The sequence below is a fragment of the Juglans microcarpa x Juglans regia genome, chromosome 6D (genome assembly GCF_004785595.1).
Source record: "Juglans microcarpa x Juglans regia isolate MS1-56 chromosome 6D, Jm3101_v1.0, whole genome shotgun sequence".
Classification (NCBI taxonomy): domain Eukaryota; kingdom Viridiplantae; phylum Streptophyta; class Magnoliopsida; order Fagales; family Juglandaceae; genus Juglans; species Juglans microcarpa x Juglans regia.
Genome location: NC_054604.1, coordinates 3,720,744 through 3,744,280, shown reverse-complemented (window position 1 = coordinate 3,744,280; position 23,537 = coordinate 3,720,744). Strand labels below are relative to the sequence as shown.

The window sequence follows — 23,537 nt, the reverse complement described above, 5'->3', positions numbered from 1 at the left end:
AAGAGAAATGTTATTCAAAGACATGTACACCACAAACCATCCATAGGACATAATTTGATTTGTAAAATTCAAATTTTAAAATTTATCTTCTAAATCAAGTTATATCACGTGGTTAATGTTTGGTGTAAATGCATTTGAATAAAGTTATTTACTAATCATCAAATACCACATCATGAGATGATAATTGTAAAGAGGATGATGAGTAGCATTACTCATAAATTTGAATGGAGTTATTCATTAATCATTAAATGTCATATCATGAAATGATGAGATGATGATAATAAAAATGATGGTGAGTAGCATTACTCATAAAAGAATGAGAAATGTTATAAGGAAGTCTTACACTATACATATCCATTTAATCAATATATAATTTGTCATTTTTATCCTTATATTTAAACAAACATATATTTAAGCTCAAAGAATAAAAATGACAAATCACATATTGATTATGTGAATGTGTGTGATATAAGTCTTTCACGTAGAATTTCTGTAAAATAATAGATACAAATCAGTTTAAATATAAATCTAATAACAACTAAATCCATCTCTTCGTCATGTGTTTCATATCTTATTATTAGGAAATAGAAATACACATGCTAATCTTCCAATTGTTTCAAACTAATTTTAAAAAGAAATGGGGAAAGATAAAAAAAAAAAAAGAAAAAGAAAAAGAAGAGAAAATGTCCATTTTTTTTAAATTTTATTTTGAGTTTTTAAGAATAGGAAAGGCACATGAAGTTTGAATGTCATGATGAGGTAAGCAAGAACATCAGAAAATGATTTAGATGTCAGAAAAAACAGAACAAAAAATTAACATCAAAAGCAAGCAGGGGTTGGTTTTTGCTTTGTTTAACACAGTTTGCAGTTCATAGTAATGTGTGTTGGAGCAACGCCAGACAACCTTAACACCATTCATCATCTAAAAATCCCCGGCCCGGTCCTCAACTCATGATGTCATGGGATTCATGTTGCATGTCCCCCTCCCTGAAATTACCATCTTACCCTCCCTCCCTTCTCTCCTTCCATCACCGTTGGATCCACATCCACCCAGAAAATGAAAAGTCAATTGCGTGCTCCTCTCCTCTCAGATTGGTCAACATTTCTGGGTTCTCTTTCAATCTTTAAATAAAAATAAATAAATTAATTAAGTAATGCAGAAAAAAAGGTCATGTCTGTCAGTCTGTCTGCCGGTCAGTCTCATTCCCCTATTTTAATATTTAATATAATAATAATAATAATAATAATAATAATAATTTGTTCACGTCATCTCACCCGCCTCACCCGCCTGTTACTCTTATCATTCTCCTGCCCGCCCTGCCCGATCTGCCCCTCCCTTCTCTACCAAGTACCAAGCAGTACGCCTCTCCTTTTTCTGACTTCTCGTTTTCTCTCTCCTCTTCTCACCTCTACTCTCTAGATCGACGGCCGGCTCGATTTCGCTCTGTTTCTTATTTCCTGGATCTGAGGTTTGATTCGATCGATAGGCCCGGACGGGAAAACTCTGTAATCGGGATCGAATTGAGGTGCGGATGAATTAGGGATTGGAGTTTTTTCGCGGATGAAATTTTGGGGGCTGGGGTTTCGGATCGATCTAGGGCTTTCTGGGACTGTGAATTTGCGAGGAATTGATGTACGTGGAACTGGTGGCGTGCGATTAGAGGTCTGGAATTGATGGTACTCGTGGTAAGGGTTGAAGGTGGGATCGAAGGAGGGATTGGGGAAAATGCAAGGCTATGCATGGGCAGGTTGGTGACGAAAGGAAACGGAGTCGGCACATGTGGACAGTCCCCACGCGTGTAATCGTAGCTGCCACGGCCGATGGTTCTTCTTCGTCGACTTTGTCTTCAGCTAATTCGTTTACCAAGGTTTAGTTTTTTCCTTTTTTCTGGGGCTTTTTATTTTTCTTTCAACTTTTATGTTGGATTTGATTTTTGGCTCTGATCCTTTGGTGGCTGTAAATTTGTGCTGTTCGGGACTTGAGGAGTAGAATTTTTAGCAGTCGAGAAGATGGAGTGATATTTCGTGAATTGTGGGGCATTTTGGTTTCGCCCATTTGGAAAGAATCTGATTTTATGAGGGATTTTTCCTTTTTGTTTGGGTAATGGAGAAATTGAGGAGCAGAGGAAAATATGTGAATTTTATGAAATTTTATTGATGTTAAAGCGAGGAATCGAGCCCAATTTTTGTGGAATCATGGGTATGGCTTGATTGATATGGAATCGAGGTGAACCTTTTAATACATACATACATATATATATATATATATATATATGTTGGATTGAGGTGAGCGGAAAAGAATTTTCATATTGGCTTGCATGATGGAGGCTGAAGGCTAGGAGTATGTATCCATTTTATGATTGGACTGATTGACGTAGTGGAAAACTAAACTTGGTTTTGTGAAATTAAATGAGAATCTTAGGAGGAGTAGTGAGAGCAAGATATATAGGCTAATCGCTGAGCTATAAAGGCACTGAAAAGTGAAAGCATCTGCGTTTGCACAGCTTTCATATTTTTATTGGTATAAAACTGTTTTAATGCTGTAGCAAAAGAGGTTGGTTTCAGGATGACCCTTAGATTTATTTATTTTTCTTAGACAGAATACAAGTAGATGGGAAATTAGACAAGCTTTAGACAATCATTGTGTGTCTACAAAGTTTGGAAATCTTCTAGTATAGTTGCAGAAGTGCATCGCAAATGCTTAAATGGTCTTTATATATTGGCTTGTGGGTTTAGACAAAAAAAAAAAAAGGTATTGTTGCTTGGTATTATTTCCATAATGCCAATTGTTGGACTTCATGGCTCCTCAGCATGGAGTTTAAGGCCTCAAAAAGCATCACCGAGTTCAAATCCTTCAATTTAAACCTTTGATGGCCATCCCTTGGGATTAATAGTGGTAATTTCCCAGTATGTGCGATTCAGGGGCCTAGACGTGCTTGGGGGTGCTCAAAGAGCCTTGGCATCTGGCCAGACCCAAAAATAAAAAATGGTAATGTCATGTTGCAGTGTAGTGGCTAAAATTATAATCTGATATAATTTGAATTGTTGTTATAAGTAATGTCCAATTTTCTGACTTGATGAAAATAGGGATTGAATTTATTGGCCCTTTACATATTAAAGTGTTCTACCAAGATGGATTATTCTTATATGATTTTTTGTATACTTGGTTGTACACAACGGGCACTAGCTGTTTGTAATCTACTTTGATTGTGGATGTGCATTTATTTTCTCAAGAACACTTAATTTAAAATTACCCTATTCTTTTTTAACTTCTTAGGATGGACGCAAGATCAGAGTTGGTGACTGTGCTCTTTTCAAACCACCTCAGGATTCCCCACCTTTCATCGGAATAATTCGTTGGTTGATTGTGGGTAAAGAGAACAAGATAAAGTTAGGTGTGAATTGGCTATATCGGCCTGCTGAAGTAAAGCTTGGCAAAGGCGTGCTGTTGGAGGCCACGCCAAACGAACTCTTTTATTCCTTTCATAAGGATGAGATTCCTGCTGAATCGTTACTGCATCCTTGTAAAGTTGCATTCCTTCCCAAGGGCGTTGAACTTCCACCAGGGATTTCTTCATTTGTCTGTCGGCGGGTTTATGACATTACAAACAAGTGTTTATGGTGGCTAACTGATCAAGATTATATTAATGTTGGTTTTTAACACTTTTACATACATCTATTTGTTTCTGTTTGTTGATTATTTGTGGCATTAATGCATTTTCGTCTTAAACAAAATATAATTTTTGTTTGCAGGAACGACAGGAAGAGGTAGATCAGCTGTTATATAAGACGCAGATGCAAATGCATGCAACATTGCAACCAAGTGGCAGATCTCCAAAGCCAATGAGTGGTCCAACATCAACATCACAGTTGAAAGCTGGTTCAGATAGTGTTCAGAACAGTGCCTCTTCTGTTCCTGCTCAAGCTAAGGGGAAAAAAAGGGAGCGTGGAGATCAGGTATCTGAACCTGTCAAACGAGAGCGTGCTACAAAAACTGATGATGGGGATTCTGGTCATGGTAGATCAGAAAACAATCTAAAATCAGAGATTTTAAAAATTACAGAAAAAGGAGGGCTTATAGACTCTGAAGGTGTTGAGAGATTGGTGCAACTCATGCAATCTGAAAGAAATGAGAAAAAAATAGATTTAAATTGCCGGTCAATGCTTGCTGGTGTTATAGCAGCCACAGATAAGTTCGATTGCCTTAGTAGGTTTGTGCAGCTCAGGGGTCTGCTTGTATTTGATGAATGGCTCCAAGAAGTTCATAAAGGGAAGACTGGTGATGGTAGTAGCCCCAAGGATGGTGATAAAACTGTTGAGGAGTTTCTCCTGGTCTTGCTTCGTGCTCTTGAAAAGCTGCCTGTAAATCTTCATGCCTTACAAATGTGCAACATTGGAAAGTCTGTGAATCATTTGCGCACTCAGAAGAACTTGGAAATCCAGAAGAAAGCAAGGAGTTTGGTTGACACGTGGAAAAAACGTGTGGAGGCTGAAATGAACATCAATGATGCAAGGTCCGGTTCAAATCAGGCTGTTACCTGGCCTTCAAGACCGCGACTTTCTGAAGTTTCCCATATTGGGAACAGACACTCAGGTGCCTCCACTGATGCTGCAATGAAGAGCTCGGTTACGCAGCTCTCTGCATCCAAAACTACTTCAGTAAAGCTTGCCCATGGGGAGAGTGCAATCAGGTCTCCATCTGCATCTCCAGGTTCTTTGAAATCAGTGCCATCTCCTGCACCTGCAAATACTAATGTAAGAGATGGCCAGGCTCGAAATGCTGTTGGTGTCAACTCTGATCTCCCTATGACAACTGCGAGGGATGAGAAAAGCAGCAGTTCTAGTCAGTCTCACAACAACAGTCAATCATGTTCTAGTGATCATGCTAAAACTGGGGGGCTTTCAGTGAAGGAGGATGCTAGGAGTTCTACTGCCGGTTCAATGAGTGGAAATAAGATCTCAGGTGGTTCTTCACGGTATCGGAAATCAGTCAATGGATTCCCTGGCTCTGCCGTATCTGGGGTTCAAAAGGAAATTACTTCAAGCAAAACTTCCTTGCATAAAAATCCAGCTTCTGAGAAGGTAACACAATCTTCATTGTCATCTGAGAAGACACTCGATGGTCCTGCTGCTGACGGTAGCAGTCACAAATTGATTGTTAAGATTACAAATCGAAGCCGCAGTCCAGCACAAAGTGCCAGTGGAGGATCAATTGACGACCCTTCAATCATGAATAGCAGAGCTTCTTCTCCTGTACTTTCTGAAAAACATGATCAGTCTGATCGTAATCTGAAAGAGAAGAGTGATGCTTATCGAGCTAATATTACCTCAGACGTGAATACTGAATCCTGGCAAAGTAACGACTTTAAGGATGTACTGACTGGGTCTGATGAGGGTGATGGATCCCCTGCAGCCATTACTGATGAAGAGCGTTGCAGGACTGGTGAAGACTGTAAAAAAATTGCAGAAACTAAAGCTGCTTTCTCTCCTTCAGGGGAACATGAATTAGGGAATTTGCAGGAAGCTTCTTTGCGTTCTATTAATGCTTTAATTGAAAGTTGTGTGAAGTACTCGGAAACTAATGGCTCTATGTCCATTGGTGATGATGTTGGAATGAACCTACTTGCTAGTGTGGCAGCCGGTGAGATGTCCAAGTCGGATTTGGTTTCACCCTCTGATTCTCCACAAAGAAACACAATTGCAGCTGAGCACTGCTGCACAGGCAGTGATCCCATGGTTAAATCATCCGAAGCAGATGACCTTGCTAGAGAAGAAAGCCAGTCCAATGATGGTGCTGATGATGAGCATGAGAAGCAGGGTGTTAATTCCAGTAATCTTGAGCCTAAGGCTGGAGAAGGTAATTCTGCCTATTTGGTTTGTGAGGAGAAGCCTGTAAGAGACTACCATGGGCATCTAAATTCTTCTGGTAGGCATATGCAGCAAACTGCAGAGCCATGTGTAGAAATTGATGAAAAATCTACTGAAATAACTGTAGCTACTTCAATGGATTCCTCCCCTGTAAGCTCAACAGAGAAAGGTGTGGACATTGAAGGAGGCCAACCACTTCAGGAGAAAAAGGCGGTTGGTGGGGTGGTTTTAGATGCGACTTTAGATATTGTAGAAAAGACTAGTTGCACTTTGCTGAAGGAAGAAAAGTTGAATGATGAAGTTGTGCGTCTTGAGGTTGAGATGGAAGCTGTTGAAGGGTTGGATGGTGATGTCCAGGCAAAGCAGAAACCTTCTGCATCCACAATGTATTCTGAAGATGTGAAAGGACGCAATCAAGAAGTGATGCTTCCTTCTGGTGGTGGGAAAGACTTGCTTTCAGAAAATGTCAGTGAACTGAAGGCTGAAAAGATTGATGAAACAGATGTGAGGAGTTTTGCGAGTCAGACTGACAAAGAAAGAAATGAGTGGGACAGTAATGCTCCTACAAGTCCTGAGAATCGAATTTCAGTCGGTTTGGCTGCCACTCATACTGATCAAAATGGAGAGCAGCTGGGGGAGAATTTGGAAAGCAAGGACGATCTTGCGCAACGAGGGATACCAGCTCCTCACATAGTTTCGTCTGCACCGACTGTGCAAGAAACAGAACAGCCTGAAAGCTCTCGGGGACCCAAGCGGGCTGGCACAGAAGCAGAGGCATGCACAACAACCAATGGCAATACTACTTCTCTCTCTGTTGCCGGGGTGTCAGACATGGATGCAAAAGTGGAATTTGATTTGAACGAAGGCTTCACTGTAGATGATGGGAAATTTGCGGAACAGAATGACTCACCGGCACCGGGATGTTCCACTGCCATTCGTTTGGTCAGCCCATTACCTTTTTCTGTTTCTTCTGTGTCTAGTGGCCTTCCTGCTTCAATTACCATCACTGCTGCTGCAAAGGGCCCCTTTGTTCCGCCAGAGGACCTACTGAAGAGTAAAGGGGAACTTGGTTGGAAGGGATCAGCGGCCACCAGTGCCTTTCGGCCAGCTGAACCCAGGAAGGGCCCGGAACTGTCACAGGGCATTGCAAGCATCTCCCTTCCTGATGCCACAGCTTGCAAGCAGAGTCGTCCTCCTTTGGATATTGACTTGAATGTACCGGATGAGAGAATCCTTGAGGATTTGGCTTCACGAAATTGCACTCAGGAGCCTGATTCTTTATCTAGGCATCCATATAGTCATGAAATGGCACACAAACTACTGATAGGTTCCAATACTGTTCGTTGTTCTGGAGGACTTGATCTTGATTTGAACCGAGTTGATGATGCTTCTGATATAGGGAATTACACAACAAGTAATAGTTGTAGAGTTGATGTTACACTTTTTCCAATGAAATCATCATCAGGCAGTGCTCTTAATGGTGCAGTAAGTGGTCACAGGGACTTCGATTTGAACAATGGACCTGTATCTGATGAAGTGTGTGCTGAACCTTCACCATTTAGCCAACAAGCGAGGAGTAGTTTGCCATCCCAAACGTCGCTTTCTGGCCTCAGAATGAACAATTCAGAGATGGGGAACTTCTCACCCTGGTTTCCTTCAGGAAGCACATATTCTGCTGTCGCTATTCCATCAATTATGCCTGATAGAGGGGAGCAGCCTTTCCCAATTGTTGCAGCTGGTGGGCCACAGAGGATGTTGGGTCCCACTGGTGGCAGCAGTCCATTTAGTCCTGATGTCTACAGGGGGCCAGTGTTGTCATCCTCTCCTGCGGTGCCCTTCCCCTCCAGTCATTTTCAGTACCCTGTTTTCTCTTTTGGTACCAGCTTTCCACTGCCATCGGCCACTTTTCCAGGTGGTTCAACAGCATACATGGACTCATCATCTGGAGGGAAGGTTTGCTTTCCTGCAGTCCGTACACAGTTTTTAGGACCTGCTGGTGCCGTTTCATCCCAATTCCCTAGGCCTTATGTTGTTAGCTTCCCTGATGGTAGCAGTAACAGTAGTGGTGAGAGCAGTAGGAAATGGGGAAGGCGGCAGGGTTTTGACCTTAATGCTGGGCCTGGAGGCCTAGATGTGGAAGGGAGAGATGATATGAATTTTCCACCGAGGCAACTCTCTGTTTCCAGTACACAGGCTCTAGCAGACGAGCAAGCAAGGATGCTCCAAATGACAGGTGGTGTTTTGAAGAGAAAGGAACCTGATGGATCTTGGGATGGGTATAAGCAATCCTCGTGGCAGTAGGAATGAGTAATGGAACAATCTAGTGATCCATGACAAGCTTGTAAGTTTTATTTTATGTATATAGCACCTCCATGTGCGAGTCAAGTCACCTAGAAGCGCAATAAAGGATCTCTCTTATTTCCTTTAGCATGCTTTGGTGAAATATTTTGTAGAACTTAAGTTTTTCTCATCCTATTCACACATTTTTTCTCCATACCTGTTGTCATGCTCTTTTTTTTTTGTTTTTTCCTGTTTCTTTTATTTTATATTTACATGAGAGCTCTCGTATTCTAAATTTGTTTCTTTTTCTAAGTCACATTCTAAATTTGTTATTACTTATGTTTTAATTTTAATTATGTTGTGATTTCTCTTCAGTGCTATGAGGATGGGTGTTGGCTAATCCCCAGAGGTCGCCACCTGATTTGTGTGCTTTTCGAGGATGGGTGAGAAGTGAGTTATCTGATGTTGTTCATAGTCTCCTACCCCCATCCTTTCACTTTATCAAATTGTATTTTAAAGGAATCTATCTGGGGTCCACCAGCTATTTTTTCCTTGAATTTGTTCTGGGTGGTTGCAGATCAGTTCTCCTTTGTAGATATTTTAACTGTTGGAAAGCATGCTGTCTGTGTTACCCAGACATTCGAAATTGGTGCATTTCTGGTATTCTTTGCATCACCGATATATGCCATTGGACTGGAGGCATCCCTTCTTTTTTACCCTCCCATATGGAGGTTGGGTTGCTGAACTACTTTTAAACCAACACCTTGTGATTTTTTTGTTTAATTTCTTTCTCTTTGCCTTTACTCTCTTCCTTCCAATCACATATATATAAAATTGACTGGTCACCGAATTTTGGAAACTGAGCTTTTCTTGTTTTGGCATGGTTTAGTTGCTGTGCTTGATGTTGTATTATAACTCTTATTATTTTGTTTATTGACACTAATATGAGACAGTTCGATTTTCAGTCACATCTGGTTATCAATGTTTATTACTCATCATTCAATTACATTGAGGGGCCACGCTTAGAGCTGTTTGGTTTTCCATTATTAAGATTTTGAGGTCCTTTTTTGTTTCAATTTGAAGTGTCTGTTGCTTATGCGCACCCAAAAAAAGGTTTTTTTTTGTTAATGTTTAATTGTGGTGCTAGAGTTCTCACATAATGTTTAGATAGTGAATGCAATTATCATTATCGATGTCTTAAAGCAGATAGTGGAATTAAAGAGTGCTTTGTTCGACTTGGTACGAAGCTCTATTGCTGTAAATGTATGTGGAGCATTTGTTATAAAGATTATAGATATATGACATCTGATTTTTCATTTTTTCGCCTCCCGTCTGTCTCTAGTTTCTGTTTTTATTAATATGGACGGGTAAGATTGGGGCCTATGGCATATTTGGAAAAAGAGTTTGAATTGATCTATCTGGATTAGCAGGCATGCCAATGGGTTTGAAGAAAAATTGTAGAAACACCCACACATGGAACTCCCAAATTAGAGAGCCAATCTAATGAATTATTTCACCATGGTAGGAGGTGGCCCCTTTGAAAGCATTGAAAAGTGGTGAAAGAGAACACCTCCAATGTACATCTTCAAGAGTTACACACAAAGTGTGTTTAACTGCACGCATAGTTGCTCGAGTGTATTTTTTAACCAGTATTAAATGTTCAATAAATACTCTTGAGGCTCATTTTATGTGTTTAGATATTTCAAACTCAACTTTTAAGTTTTATAACCCTCTTACTGGCATAAGAGAAGATGGCTTTGATTCTAGGAGAGGTTGGATGTAAATCTCTAGTGCTTGGATCTACATACCCACACTTTGAATTTGTTGGCAAGCCATGATAGTTGTTGTGGTGGCGGCAAAAATGGTAGCACAATAGAAGAAGAGGCTAAGGAAGAAAAGATTTGGAATGAAGGTGAAGGGAAATGGGAATAGATATGGGAAAATGAAGAGCAAGATGAAAAAGTGGGGGGAGTAGGAGTCTATCAACAAAAAATTTGATATAGATAGGACATATAGGCTACGTTTGGAACATGAAAGTAGCTGAGTTTATATGAGTTAACTTCAAATTTAAGTCTAGCTCAATATTAAAAAATACAATTCCCAAATCACTAAACTTAAAACTTCTATACACGTGAGATTCATAACTTGTTTTAACTCAACACCTCTTTACATGCAGAGTTCACAATCTTTTTCAACTTTTCATAAATATATTTAAACTCATCTTAACATCTAAACATAATTAAACTCATCTTAAATGGGTCTTACAAAACTTACTCTACTATTTCAACTTATTACTATTCATAAAGAACTTGACTCATCTCAACTTTCAAAAGCAAACAACTTTTGTCAACTTTTTAATAAAATATTAATTTTTAAAACTTTATTTGAATTTTGGTGGCTTTGAAATTAAAAAATAATATAATATTTTATTGAAGAGTTATGTAATAGTTATCTTTATATTAATTTTCAAGAGGTGGAAGAAGGCACGTAGGGAGAGGGAGGCTCTGCACTTTGCAGCATTTTAAAGGTTATTTGCCATATAATCCAGGCCAACATGTATTTCAATTTTCTTTTTTTGATATTATTTTATTTCTTAAAATGCAAAAAAAATTTTTGCATTCAAGATTAGTACAAAGCAGACCATCATATAAACATTTTGATAAGGATAAAAATGAAAACATTATACGAAGATGCACAAAAATACATTGTCCCATGTAAATTTCAACATTTTCCATATCAAATTTGCCCGCACTATAAAACAACAACAATGTCGATTTGTATCCATCAATCACATATTGTGGCATTGTGCTATTGTTTGTGGTCCACTATAAAATACAGACCATACTATAAAATACTATATTTTTTGGAAAATTATCCCTATCAACGCCAAACTGACTACCTTCATTTCTTCCATCGAAGGAAACTCACTTGATTGTCTGCTATGCAATTCCCTCCACCATGCTGCTGCAAATCATTCATTACTAAAATATTGATTTTTTTACGTGAAATCTCATATTTGTTTTCTTTTTTTTTTTAAATAGAGTATGCGGTATGTGTACACTCTAAAACTTTGTAAATAATTTCTCTATTTTATATATATTTTTTATATGCTATTATTTTTTAAATTATAAAATAGATTTGAATCATAAGTGAGATTTTATAGTTTTATATACAAAAGTCTATTCTCAAGACAGTATACATAATAAATTATTTACGTTATATAGTTTGATTTAAAAGATAAATTTTAAAATTTTAATCTTGTAAATTAAATTTTACTATTTAAATAATATATATGATAATATAGTATATTCTATATGCCGATTTGAGAATATATATACACATACGTTACTATATATATATATATATACACACACGTGGTAACGTGAGTTAGAATTTCTCATTATTAGACGGGTCGAATAGTGTCGAAAAACCGGGTACAAAGATCCGATTTGGATGATGATTTGATTTCAACCAATTTCACGCGGATTTCGAAACCGACCCTACCCGGCCCCCGGCCTCAGCCCCGTTGCCAAGTCTAACTACACCTTTCCTTCACCCTTTCTTTCTGCCTTCTCTCCTTCCTTGTCTCGCTCTCTCTCTAGATTCCCGCACTTCCTCTCTCTAGCCCCAAAAAAGCGCACTATTACGGTGGATCTGAGCTTCAATTAGGCCGATTAATCCGGACAGAATCCGACTCGAATTGAAGGTATTAGAGTTTCTGTTTTGTTCGTGGAATAAATATCGATCTAGGGTTTTGTGGGGCTTGAATTGGTGAAAAATTTGAGGTAGGGAAGTTCCTGGCGTGGTGAAGGAGGTTGGGAATTGATGGTACTCGTGGAAGGGATTGAAGGAGGGATCGAAGGAGGAGGGATTGGGGAAAATGCAAGGCTATGCATGGGATTGGGCGGGCTTTTGAGGAGAGGAAACGGATTCGGCACATGTGGACAGTCTCCACTCGTGCGATCGTAGCTGCCACAGTCGATGGTTCTTCTTCGCCTTCAGCTAACTCGTTCTCTAAGGTTTGGTTTTTTGGTTTTTTTCCCCCCTCAAATTTTCTGTTTGACTTTTGCTAGATTTTATTATATTTTGTATGAGATGTTGTGGGTGTTGCGTTTAGGGGGTGGCTTGGGTTTAGTTGATATAAAAAGTAGGAAATGAAACTGATTGCCCGAGAAAAGAAATGCTTAATTGGTTTTGGTGATGGGGATTCGAGGAAATGAATGATAATTTTTTTTTTTTGTGAATTATTTAAATTGTACTGAGCGGTACAAATTGAGGAAATAAACCTTATTTTGTAGTAAAAATTCGTGGTATTTGTTTGGGGGAATGAGGATTTCAGGAAATGAATCGTGGATTATGTGGAGTCGAGTGATGGGTTGTAACACCCCGTTCCCATAGGATAGAAATGTTACTAACATTCATAACATAATGCCCAGTAAAGAGATTCATATCCTGAAATACCTCATTTATTGAAAAACGGTAAAATGTTAAAACTGATTTAAACATAATTGTCTCGAAAACTGAACGTAAAGTAAAAGAACATAAACTAATCCTATGAATGACGTAAAAGAGATCTAATTCTTGTGTGAATATCACTTATTCCTTCCTAATTCTTTATACTAAATCTACTCCTGGCCATCCAGCTCTACATCGTCATAAACATCATCTATAAAAATTAGACATGAAAGAAAACAGGAAGACAAATAAAAATAAGTCGAATACTCAGTAAATAGCACATCATACTGTAAAACATAATCTGGCCTAGCATGTATTTAGTTTCTGAAGACTCTTAACAAAATACATATAGCATCACAAATTCCCAATCATACACGTAATATAACTTTCTGAAAAACTTCACATATATACATATACCGTCATATATCCACATAGCACATATATATTCATCATCATGAGTGGATGCATACATAATTAGGGCAAACATGTAATGTGAATGCATAATAACTTGTTTATCTTGTCTTAACATGGAGGGAAACACGCTTGAGTCCGCGTTCCCCCTTAATTGAGTAACATGGAGTGAAACACGCTTGAGTTTGTGTTTCACTTAACTGAGTAACATGGAGTGAAACACGCTTGAGTCCGTGTTTTACTTAACTGAAATACATGGAGTGAAATACGCTTGAGTCTGTGTTTCACTTAACTTGTGGTTAACCACACTTGAGTCCGTGGCACCGTAACATTTCTTATCTTTCTTAATGCATGAGAATTTATTAGACTTCATGACCATTTCTAACATGGCATATTCTTGTACATGACATAGCATAACATGGCGTATTCTTGTACATGGTATAGCATGACATATCATAACATGGCATTTTCTTATACATGGCATAGCATAACATGACCTGACATAACACGCTCTGAACGTTTTATGACATTTCATGGCATACATGATCTAAGTACTACATGAACATGACATACATGATCTAAGTACTATATGAACATGGCATACATAATCTATGTATTATATGGCTTGTATAATCTGATTATTCCATTACATGGCATACTTGAATTACTACATGAACATCTCATGGCTTTCATATGATTTTAGTAACATTCAATCAATTGAACAACAAATTCATTCATTCAAGCATAATCTCATATTTCATCAAAGATCGTAAGAGGAATCTAACCTTGACTTGCCTCTTAGCGTAGCGTAGTCAACCATCATAAGCACATCATATTTTCATACAAAACAATAATAATCACAGTATGCATGCATTTATATGATCATACTATTTACCTCTTAGCGCTGCTTCCTGATTTCCAACTTGTAGCGCGTTACCTATACGAGGTACTAATCGTCACTAACCTTTCTAGAAAGATGTGTCATAGCATTCTAAATACTTAAAATCATATATTATAATATTATTCAAAACTCATAACATGTTCCTTAACTTCTATTTAAAATATAACTTAATAATTTTATAAAAATCTTAGTTAAAAGTCGATTGGAATATTACCTAAATAATGGACTCAAAAGATACTTTAAAAAATTATACTTTAAAATTATGCTTTAAAATCCCTTAAATATACTTATTATAAAAATAAGTCTATGACTAATATATTTATTCAATTAAAAGCTTCGGCCTACTTAAATATCAGCCTAGTTTAAACCTCAAACCCGCATGAAATCAACCCACTTAACCTAATACTATAGTTTCTGAAATAATTCAAGTCCAACCAGATTTATAAACCAGTCAAGTTACAACTAAGCCCAGCCACAATAAAACTCAGCCTAGTAGAAAGGTTATTTTGGGAAAACTGAAGCAAAAGAAATAAAAAGAAAACAGGTTTACGGGAGAGGGGGCTGTGCGATGCTCACCGAGAGAGAGCTGAGTGCAACGGCGGCTCTGGGTGGTTGGGAGTGACCGGCGACGTGACTGGGGATCCCTATGGTGGTGCGACACCGAGATAGAGAGAGAGAGAGAGAGAGAGAGAGAGAGAGAGAGAGAGAGAGAGAGTTTAGAGAGAGAACCAACAAGCCAAAAAACACTAGGGAAAGAAGTTAGTGGCCGACGATGATGGGCTTACCGGAAGGGAGTGGGTGCGACGGGACTAGGTTGGCCGGCGTTTTCTGTGGTGGTGTGGGAGGTGGTCTGTCGAGGTGACTCTTGGTTGCCGAGAGGGGCTACGGTGGTGCTTGCGGGAGTAAGTTTATTTTCTCTGCGTGAACGAGTTTTCTCTAGGAATTTTTGTGTGTAATTCAGAGGCTTTGTGGGTTACTTATAGGCGATGGGAGGGAACAACTTGAACCTTCAGGAGATTGGCTGAAATTTGAAGTTGCCTAGACTTTAGGAACCTATTCTTACGAGGATACAGATTCTGAGAGGATTTGAAGAGTTTGAGTTGGAGTTAATCTCAAACTGGAAACCGAATCTAATACGGGAACTTAATGGATAAAGTATACGAAGGTTTTGGATAGGGAAGGAATCACTAATTTAATCTATCTGTTAGCACATTTTCTAAAATGATAATAAAAATATAAAGACAATAAAAATAAATAAATAAATAAAATACTAGTTTTAAGCCCTAAATTTGGACCCGTATGTTACATGGGTGTAATGTGAAAATGTATCCAGTTTTCTGAAGTTAAATGGGCTTGAATTTGCTAAAGGCCTCTGCCTGTTTTGGGATTTTTTGTGTTGGAGGAAATAAAGGTTCTTTTTATTGCATTCTTCTTCTTCTTCTGTTTTCTTCTCTCTCTTTTTCTGGATTTTCCTCTTCCCATGGAACATGTTAGTTGTAACGTGCCTTCCCTCCTTCTCTCACTTCGGAAAGATTTAGCAGTATTTTTTTTTAAATGGGTTTAGTGAGAATTGCTGGTTTATCTCGGTACTGAAGGTTTGTGTATTGTCAGTTAGATGCGGTTTATAGTCCCTTAAGTCTAGGAAAACTTATTACCTATCAAAAAAGTCTAGGAAAACTTATGAAATAGTGGGTTCCCGGCGGTCTACTCATCCTCTACTTGATGGATGTTTTATGATGTCAGTTTTCTGGCCTTTGTTTACAGTCAGGATGGCGTATGGTTCTTACCACTACGCAAAAGAACCACTACTTTATTTTGCTTGACTTATATGTTCGATGTTGTTAATATGCTAGTTGAGTGGAACTGGATTTAGAACTATCTGCATGTAGTGATCTAGAGAATATCAGCTCCAGTCTTCACAAATTAGATGTGGACCAAACATTTCCATCAGTTCCTTTCCCCATACCAGAATATGGAGCAGACATGCGGGTTCTAGATGATGGATAATGCACCAAACATGAATTGTATGCTGCCACCTATGGGTGAGCAACTGAAAGTGATTTCTAGGCTTGGAGCCGCACGTTTATTGGACTAAGAAAACCAGGAATTTATTTCTTGGAGTATTGAGTTTCTTATTGATCAAGTAAAAACAGTTTTGATTAACTTTTTAGAAACTGAAATAAGGATAGACTCTTTTAAGACTGAAATAAGGATAGACTTTTTTCAACACAGATGGTGTTAAAACAGGAACAGGCTTTTCTGATCATGGAAACAGATAAAAATTCATCTGCTTGGTTATTCTGGATATTTGATTACGTACGAAAGGAGGTGTCTTAAGTATTTTTAAATTTATCAGAATGTTGAACTTGGGAATCCTGAAATTTTTATGTTGTATCAATACATTTTCCCATAAGACAGTGTGGATATACCTTCTGCAAATCTAATTTTTAGAACAGTAAAATTGTTTAATTGCATGCAATAACCATCAAGGTGGAGCTGTTTACATACAACCTGTGTCGATAAAAATTTATAAATCTTGTACCAATCTTTCTGACTTGCTTCATAACTGCATAAATGGTCTTTACAGTTTACATAGTCAGCTTGCATAAATTTCTAGGTTCGCCTGGTGCCTGTGCACCTTGGAGAGATCAAGAAAAACTTCTATGTATCAAGAAAAAAATTCAATATATTAGTGAGTCAATTTAAACAATTTGACTTCTCTTTGAGATGTTATACGCATCGGTGCCTCGTATAGGATTCATGGATGGGAATTTAGTAGTAATTCCAAGGGGTTAAGATTTCCATCTCTTCAACTTGGGGCTAAGGCAGCTCAAGAAGTTTCATCCGGATTGAAATACTTTCCTCTTTGCTGGTCAGTCATTGGGAAATTGGAATATATTTGTTTTTTTTATAGGCAATCAAGAAATTTTATTCATAGGAATAGACAAAGCCCAGGTACACAGGTAGTATACATGAGAAGCACCTAGTTAGAGGTTACAATCGAAAATAGAAAGTCAGGGACACTTAGTCCGTTACAAACTATGGCCCCCGCCCATAAGAACAATGACTTAAAAAAGAAAACTTTTAGCTCAGCTCATCTGTTGTTCTCTTGCAATCTTTGAAGCTTCTAGCACTTCTCTCCCTCCAAATAGTCCAACACATACATTGGGACTATATTTGTAATAGCTTGGTACCTGTGGTACAGGGGACTAGACATTATCTGGGATTAGTTTGCTACCAGAAGAGCCCTTGTTATCCTTGTAAGAAGTTTTGTAATGTTTCCATTTCAATGAGGTGGCTATTTTAACATTTTTATTTGAACTCTTATAGTTATTCAAAAAATGCTTTTTCTCAATCTAATTTTGACTGCTCGATTCCAATCCTGATCTTATCCCAAAACAAAGATTCCTAATTATGATACTAAAACATACTTGAATTTCTATGGTTTAGACTAGGATCACTAATCAATGATAATCCTCTTTATTGCATTAACAATAATTCTACTCTCTGTCATATGTTATTCAACTTAGGAATAATAATTTGTTATGGGGTATAGCTGGAAGGTCAACTTAAGAATAATGACGAAAATTCTCTTTTTTTAGTGACACCAGCTGTTTGTAATCTATATATTCTGTTAAGTGTGTGTGTGTGTGTTTTCTTCTCCTCAGGATCACTTTTTTCTTGATTAACTGAAGTTGTCTTATTTCCCCCCTGATATACATGTAGGATGGACGCAAGATCAGTGTTGGTGACTGTGCTCTTTTTAAACCACCTCAGGATTCCCCACCTTTCATTGGAATAATTCGTTGGTTGGCTGTGAGTAAAGAAGATAAATTGAAGTTAGGTGTGAACTGGCTATATCGTCCAGGTGAAGTAAAGCTTGGCAAAGGCATCCTGTTGGAAGCTGCGCCAAACGAAATATTCTATTCCTTTCATAAGGATGAGATTCCTGCTGCATCGCTACTCCATCCGTGTAAAGTTGCATTCCTTCCTAAAGGTGTTGAGCTTCCATCAGGGATTTCATCATTTGTGTGTCGGCAGGTTTATGATGTTACAAACAAGTGTTTATGGTGGCTAACTGATCAGGATTATATTAATGTGAGCTTTTTATGTTTTTATGCTTTTGGACATCTTTCATTTTGCTCTCATATGATGAAGTTTAGCATAGTGATACCTTCATTTTACAGGAACATCAGGAAGAAGTAGATCAGCTATTACGTAAGACGCGAAGTGAAATGCATGCAACATTGCAGTCAGGCGGTCGATCTCCTAAGCCGATGAGTGGTCCGACATCAACATCGCAGTTGAAAGGTGCCTCAGATAGTGTTCAGAATAGTGCCTCGTCTGTTCCTTCTCTAGTAAAGGGGAAGAAAAGGGAAAGGGGAGATCAGGCCTCTGAGCCTGTCAAACGAGAGCGTACCACAAAAACAGATGATGGGGATTCCTGCCACAGTAGAACGGAAAGCAGTTTAAAATCTGAGACTGCCAAAATCACCGAGAAAGGAGGGCTTATAGACTCTCAAGGGGTCGAGAGACTGGTGCAGCTCATGCAGCCTGACAGAACTGAGAAGAAAATAGATCTGGCTGGGCGGTCTATGCTTGTTGGTGTTATAGCAGTCACAGATAAGTTCGATTGCCTTACTCGGTTTGTGCAGCTCAGGGGCTTGCCTGTATTAGACGAATGGCTCCAAGAAATACATAAAGGGAAGATTGGTGATGGTAGTGGCTCCAAGGATGGTGATAAATCTGTTGAGGAGTTTCTCTTGGTTTTACTTCGTGCACTTGATAAGCTCCCCATAAATCTTCAGGCCTTACAAATGTGCAACATCGGGAAATCTGTGAATCATTTGCGTACTCATAAGAACTTGGAAATCCAGAAGAAAGCAAGAAGTTTAGTTGACACCTGGAAGAAGCGTGTTGAGGCTGAGATGAACATCAATGATGCAAGGTCTGGTTCAAATCAGTCTGTTCCCTGGCCAAGAACACGTCTTCATGAAGTTTCCCACGGTGGGAACAGACACTCAGGAGCATCCACTGATGTTGCTATAAAGAGCTCAGTTCCACAGCTCTCTGCATCTAAAACTGCTTCAGTTAAGGTTGTCCAGGGGGAGAGCACTTCTCGGACTGTATCTGCATCTCCAGGGTCCATGAAACCAGTGCCACTGCATGCACACTCAATTACTAACTTGAAAGATGGCCAGCCTCAACGTGCTGCTGGTGTTGCCTCTGATTTCCCTCTGAGTACTGTGAGGGATGAGAAAAGCAGCAGTTCCAGTCAGTCTCACAACAGTCAATCTTGTTCTAGTGACCATACTAAAACAGGAGGACTTTCAGGGAAGGAGGACACAAGGAGCCCTACTGCTGGTTCAGTGAGTGGAAATAGGAAATCGGGTGGTTCTTCACGGCATCGGAAACCAATAAATGGCCACCCTGGCTCCACACACTCTGGAGCTCAAAAGGAAAGTGGTTCTAGCAGAAGTTCCTTGCACAAAAATCCAGCCTCAGAAAAACAATCACAATCTGGTTTGTCATGTGAAAAGGCACTTGATGGGCCTGGCATTGAGGGTAACAGTCATAAATTGATTGTTAAGATTCCTAATCGAGTTCGCAGTCCTGCACAAAGTGTCAGTGGAGCATCATTTGAAGACCCTTCAATTGTGAATAGCAGAGCTTCTTCTCCTGTGGTTTCAGAGAAGCATGATCAGTATGATCGTAGCTTGAAGGATAAGAGTGATGGTTATCGAGCTAATAATACGTCAGATATGAATACTGAATCGTGGCAGAGTAATGATTGCAAAGATGTGCTGACTGGTTCTGATGAGGGTGATGGATCACCTGCTGCTGTTACAGATGAAGAGCGCCCTAGGACTGGCGACGAGGGTAAAAAATTGGCAAAAGCTAAAGCTGCTTCATCATCATCAGGAAACAAACTTAAACCATGGAATTCACACGAGGCTTCTTTGCGCTCTATAAATGCTTTGATTGAAAGTTGTGTCAACTACTCAGAATCTAATATATCTATGTCCATTGGAGATGATGTTGGAATGAACCTGCTTGCTAGTGTTGCTGCTGGAGAGATGTCCAAGTCTGATTTGCTTCCACCCACTGATTCTCTGCTAAGAGACGCACCTGCAGTTGAGCCCTCCTGTACAAGTAGTGATTTGAAAGTCAAATCATCTCCCATTGATGACCTTGTTCCAAATAATAGCCAGTCTAACGATGGTGCTCATGTTGAGGATGAGAAGCAGGTCATAATTTTCAGTAATGTTGGGCCAAAAAATGGAGAAAGTGATCCTGCGTCTTTGTCTGTTGAGAGAGCTGTCGGAGGGGATAGTGGGCAATTTAATTCCTCTAGGATGGACTTGCAGTCAACTGCATACCCATGCATAGAAAGCAGGGGAAAATCAAATGAAATAACTGTAGCTGCTGTAGTGGCTTCGTCCCCTGCAAGCACAATGGAAGAAACCATGGATATTGAAGGAGGCAAACCTCTTCATAATGAAAAGGCAGTTGATGGGGTGACTGTAAATGCCATTCTAGATGCTAAAGAAATAGCAGGTGGTTCTATGTTGGAAAAAGAGAAGTTCAGTGGTATGGTTTCAAGTCTAAAAGTCCAAATGGAAGCCATTGAAGGCTCCTCGTCATACCCATGTCTAGAGATTGATGGCACGGACAAGAAGGCTAGGAATGAAGGGTTGAACGGTGGTGTGAAGACAGAAGAGAAGCCTCCTGCTTTGATAATCCATTCTGAGGTTCTGAAAGGAAACGATGAAGAGGTGCTGCGTCCTTCTGGCGGTGAAAAAGGTTTGGTTCCTGAAAATGTCATTGAAATGAAGGTTGAAAAGTATGAGGAAAGAGTTGCAAGGAGTCATTTTAAGCATACTGAGATAGAGAATAATGAGTCTGAAGGTAATGCTCCTGCAAGCCCTAAGAATCGGATTTTAGTCGGTTTAGGTTCAGTTCATCCTAATCATGATGAGGAGTGTCTGGAGGAGAAGTTGGAAAGCAAAGGAGTCAATGAGCAAAATGGTAGAGCAGCTTCTGACAAGGTGTCACTTGCATTTCCTGTGCAAGAAACGGAACAGCGTGAGAGGTCCAGAGCGTCCAAGTTGACTGGTACAGAAGCAGATGATGCTGAGGAATGTACATCAACCACTGCAGATGCTTGTTGTATATCTGCTGCCGGGGTGTCAGCCATGGATGCCAAAGTGGAATTTGATTTGAACGAAGGCTTTGCTGTTGATGATGGAAAACTTGGGGAGAGAAATAACTTGACAGCAGCAGGATGTTTAGCTGCTACTCATCGGGTTAACCCATTACCTTTTCCTGTTTCTTCTGTGTCTGGTGGTCTTCCTGGTTCAATTACAGTGACTGCAGCTGCCAAAGGGCCCTTTGTTCCACCAGATGACCTATTGAAGAGTAAAGGAGAACTTGGTTGGAAGGGATCAGCAGCCACTAGTGCCTTTCGGCCAGCTGAACCTCGGAAAGCTCCTGAGATGCCACGGGGCACCACATCCATTCCTCTTCCTGATGCTACAGCTGGCAAGCGTGGTCGCCTCCCTTTGGATATTGACTTGAATGTCCCCGATGAAAGAATGCTTGAGGACTTGTTTTCTCAAGATTCTGCACAGGAGCTGGGTAATTTACCTGGCCTGACAAGCAATCGCGGAATGGCACGTGAGGAACTGATGGGCTCTGCACCTGTTCGATTCTCTGGAGGTCTTGATCTTGATTTGAACCGTGTTGTTGATACTACTGATATGGGCTATCACTCAACCAGCAGTGGTCATAAAATGGATGTCTCACTTGTCCCAGTCAAATCACCATCAGGTGGTCCGCTTAATGATGCAGCGAGTGCTTGCCGGGATTTTGATTTAAACAATGGGCCCATTGTTGATGAGGGGAGCGCTGAAACTTCACCTTTTGTTCATCTTGCCGGGAGCAGTTTGGCGGTCCAATCTCCTGTTTCCAGCCTTCGAATGAGCAATGCCGAACTGGGAAACTTCTCACCGTGGTTTCCTTCAGGAGGCACTTATTCAGCAGTATCAATTATGCCTGACAGAGGGGAAAATCATTTCCCAATTGTTGCGACTGGTGGGGCGCAAAGGTTGTTGGGTCCTACTGCTGGCAGCAACCCATTCAGTCCCGACGTCTATAGGGGGCCAGTGTTGTCATCCGCTCCTGCAGTGCCCTTCCCTTCTAGCCCTTTTCAGTACCCCCCCGTCTTCCCTTTTGGCACCAGCTTTCTTTTGCCTTCAGCCAGTTTTTCCGGTGGTTCAACAGCATATGTGGATTCGTCATCTGCTGGGAAGGTTTGCTACCCTGCAGTCCATACACAGTTTTTAGGACCTGCTGGTGCAGTTTCATCTCATTTTCCCAGACCTTATGTTGTTAGTTATCCTGACAGTAGCAATAACAGTAGTGGTGAGAGCAGTTGGAAACGGGGAAGGCATGCTTTAGACCTTAATTCGGGTCCGGGAGGCCAAGATATTGAAGGGAGAGAGGAGACTTCTCTTCCACCAAGGCAACTGTCTGTTGCTAGCTCACAGGTTATTGCAAACGAGCAAGCAAGGATGTACCAGGTGGCTGGTGGCGTTTTGAAGAGGAAGGAGCCAGAGGGAGGTTGGGATGGGTACAAGCAATCGCCTTGGCAATAAAAAAAAGAAAAAAGAAAAAGCAAAAATTAGATTCTCACAATCTGGTGATTCATTAAAGCTTTTACAACAGTTCTTGATTCTGTGTTTGTCACTTGTAATGTGCATAGTCCAAGTCACCAGAGAGGGAAAGAGGGTCTCTGTAAAGTTTCTCGGATTGTGCAAAGGGGAAAGAAGATGGGAAAGGGTTTTGTTTAAGAGTAAATTTCTAAATGACGAGAAATTTTTGTGTCTTCTCCATCCATGTATGCAACTTTTTCCTTTCCTCGTTAGCTAAATAAGAAAGGTAATATGTTGCATATTGCACTAATTGTGATTCATGAGAAAGGTTGCTTTCTTTTCCGCCAAAAAGAATTTTTCTGAGGTGAGGAAATTTCAACTTAAAATACACAATCTCCTCATTGATTCTTAGAGCAATTTTAATAAACTGTTCACAATCCATTTTAGTAATGGTTGACGCTATTTTTGGTAGATGGTAGTGTTGATAGTGTGAAATAAATAAATTGCATATAATGAAATAAAGACCAATATTTAAGTCTCGTTTGGATTCAGAAAACATTTTAACTCATGTCATTTAATTATTACAATTTTTTTAAATTTCTAAACAAAATAAATAAACAATTCAACTTTTTCAAATCATAAAATAAAAATAATATTAAAAAATAATATTCTAATAGTATTTTATTCAACTTTCATTTCATCTTATCTCTTCTCAACTCACTATCCAAATCTCTCTTAATGAGATTTGATATGGTAGTCCACGTCCACGAGGTTTGGAGGTTAAACCCACTGATCTCCAATTAGCTAGGATGTCGGTATAAAGTCTCTTTTTTGAAAGACGAGGTTGTTTGGAGAGTGAGATAAGATGCGAATTTTGTGAATAATAATGAGATACTTTGAGTTGAATATTTTTTGGGTTTTGAGAAAGGAGAGAAAAAATTGAATAAAAAAATTATAAAGTTAAAATA

General features: G+C 39.4%; 1 protein-coding gene and 1 long non-coding RNA gene across 5 annotated transcripts; both read left to right on the top strand.

The window, feature by feature from the left end:
- The first annotated feature begins 1,353 nt into the window (after positions 1 to 1,353).
- LOC121234400 lies at positions 1,354 to 22,879 on the top strand. Of its 4 annotated transcripts, XM_041130331.1 has the most exons (4): positions 1,361 to 1,868; positions 3,278 to 3,649; positions 3,754 to 8,209; positions 8,524 to 9,115. In XM_041130331.1, exons 1-3 carry the CDS (start codon positions 1,737 to 1,739, stop codon positions 8,167 to 8,169), a joined length of 4,920 nt encoding a protein of 1,639 aa, XP_040986265.1. In that variant the 5' UTR covers positions 1,361 to 1,736; the 3' UTR covers positions 8,170 to 8,209; positions 8,524 to 9,115. The 4 variants fall into 4 exon arrangements, with proteins under 4 accessions (XP_040986263.1, XP_040986265.1, XP_040986266.1 ...); XM_041130329.1 differs by lacking the exons at positions 3,278 to 3,649; positions 3,754 to 8,209; positions 8,524 to 9,115 and adding exons at positions 17,642 to 18,013; positions 18,103 to 22,879 and having other exon boundaries at positions 1,354 to 1,868; XM_041130332.1 differs by lacking the exons at positions 1,361 to 1,868; positions 3,278 to 3,649; positions 3,754 to 8,209; positions 8,524 to 9,115 and adding exons at positions 11,656 to 12,162; positions 17,642 to 18,013; positions 18,103 to 22,879.
- LOC121234401 lies at positions 14,243 to 14,938 on the top strand. Its single transcript, XR_005934385.1, has 2 exons — positions 14,243 to 14,817; positions 14,899 to 14,938. It is a non-coding gene; the product is annotated as an uncharacterized LOC121234401 (long non-coding RNA).
- Positions 22,880 to 23,537: the final 658 nt, after the last annotated feature.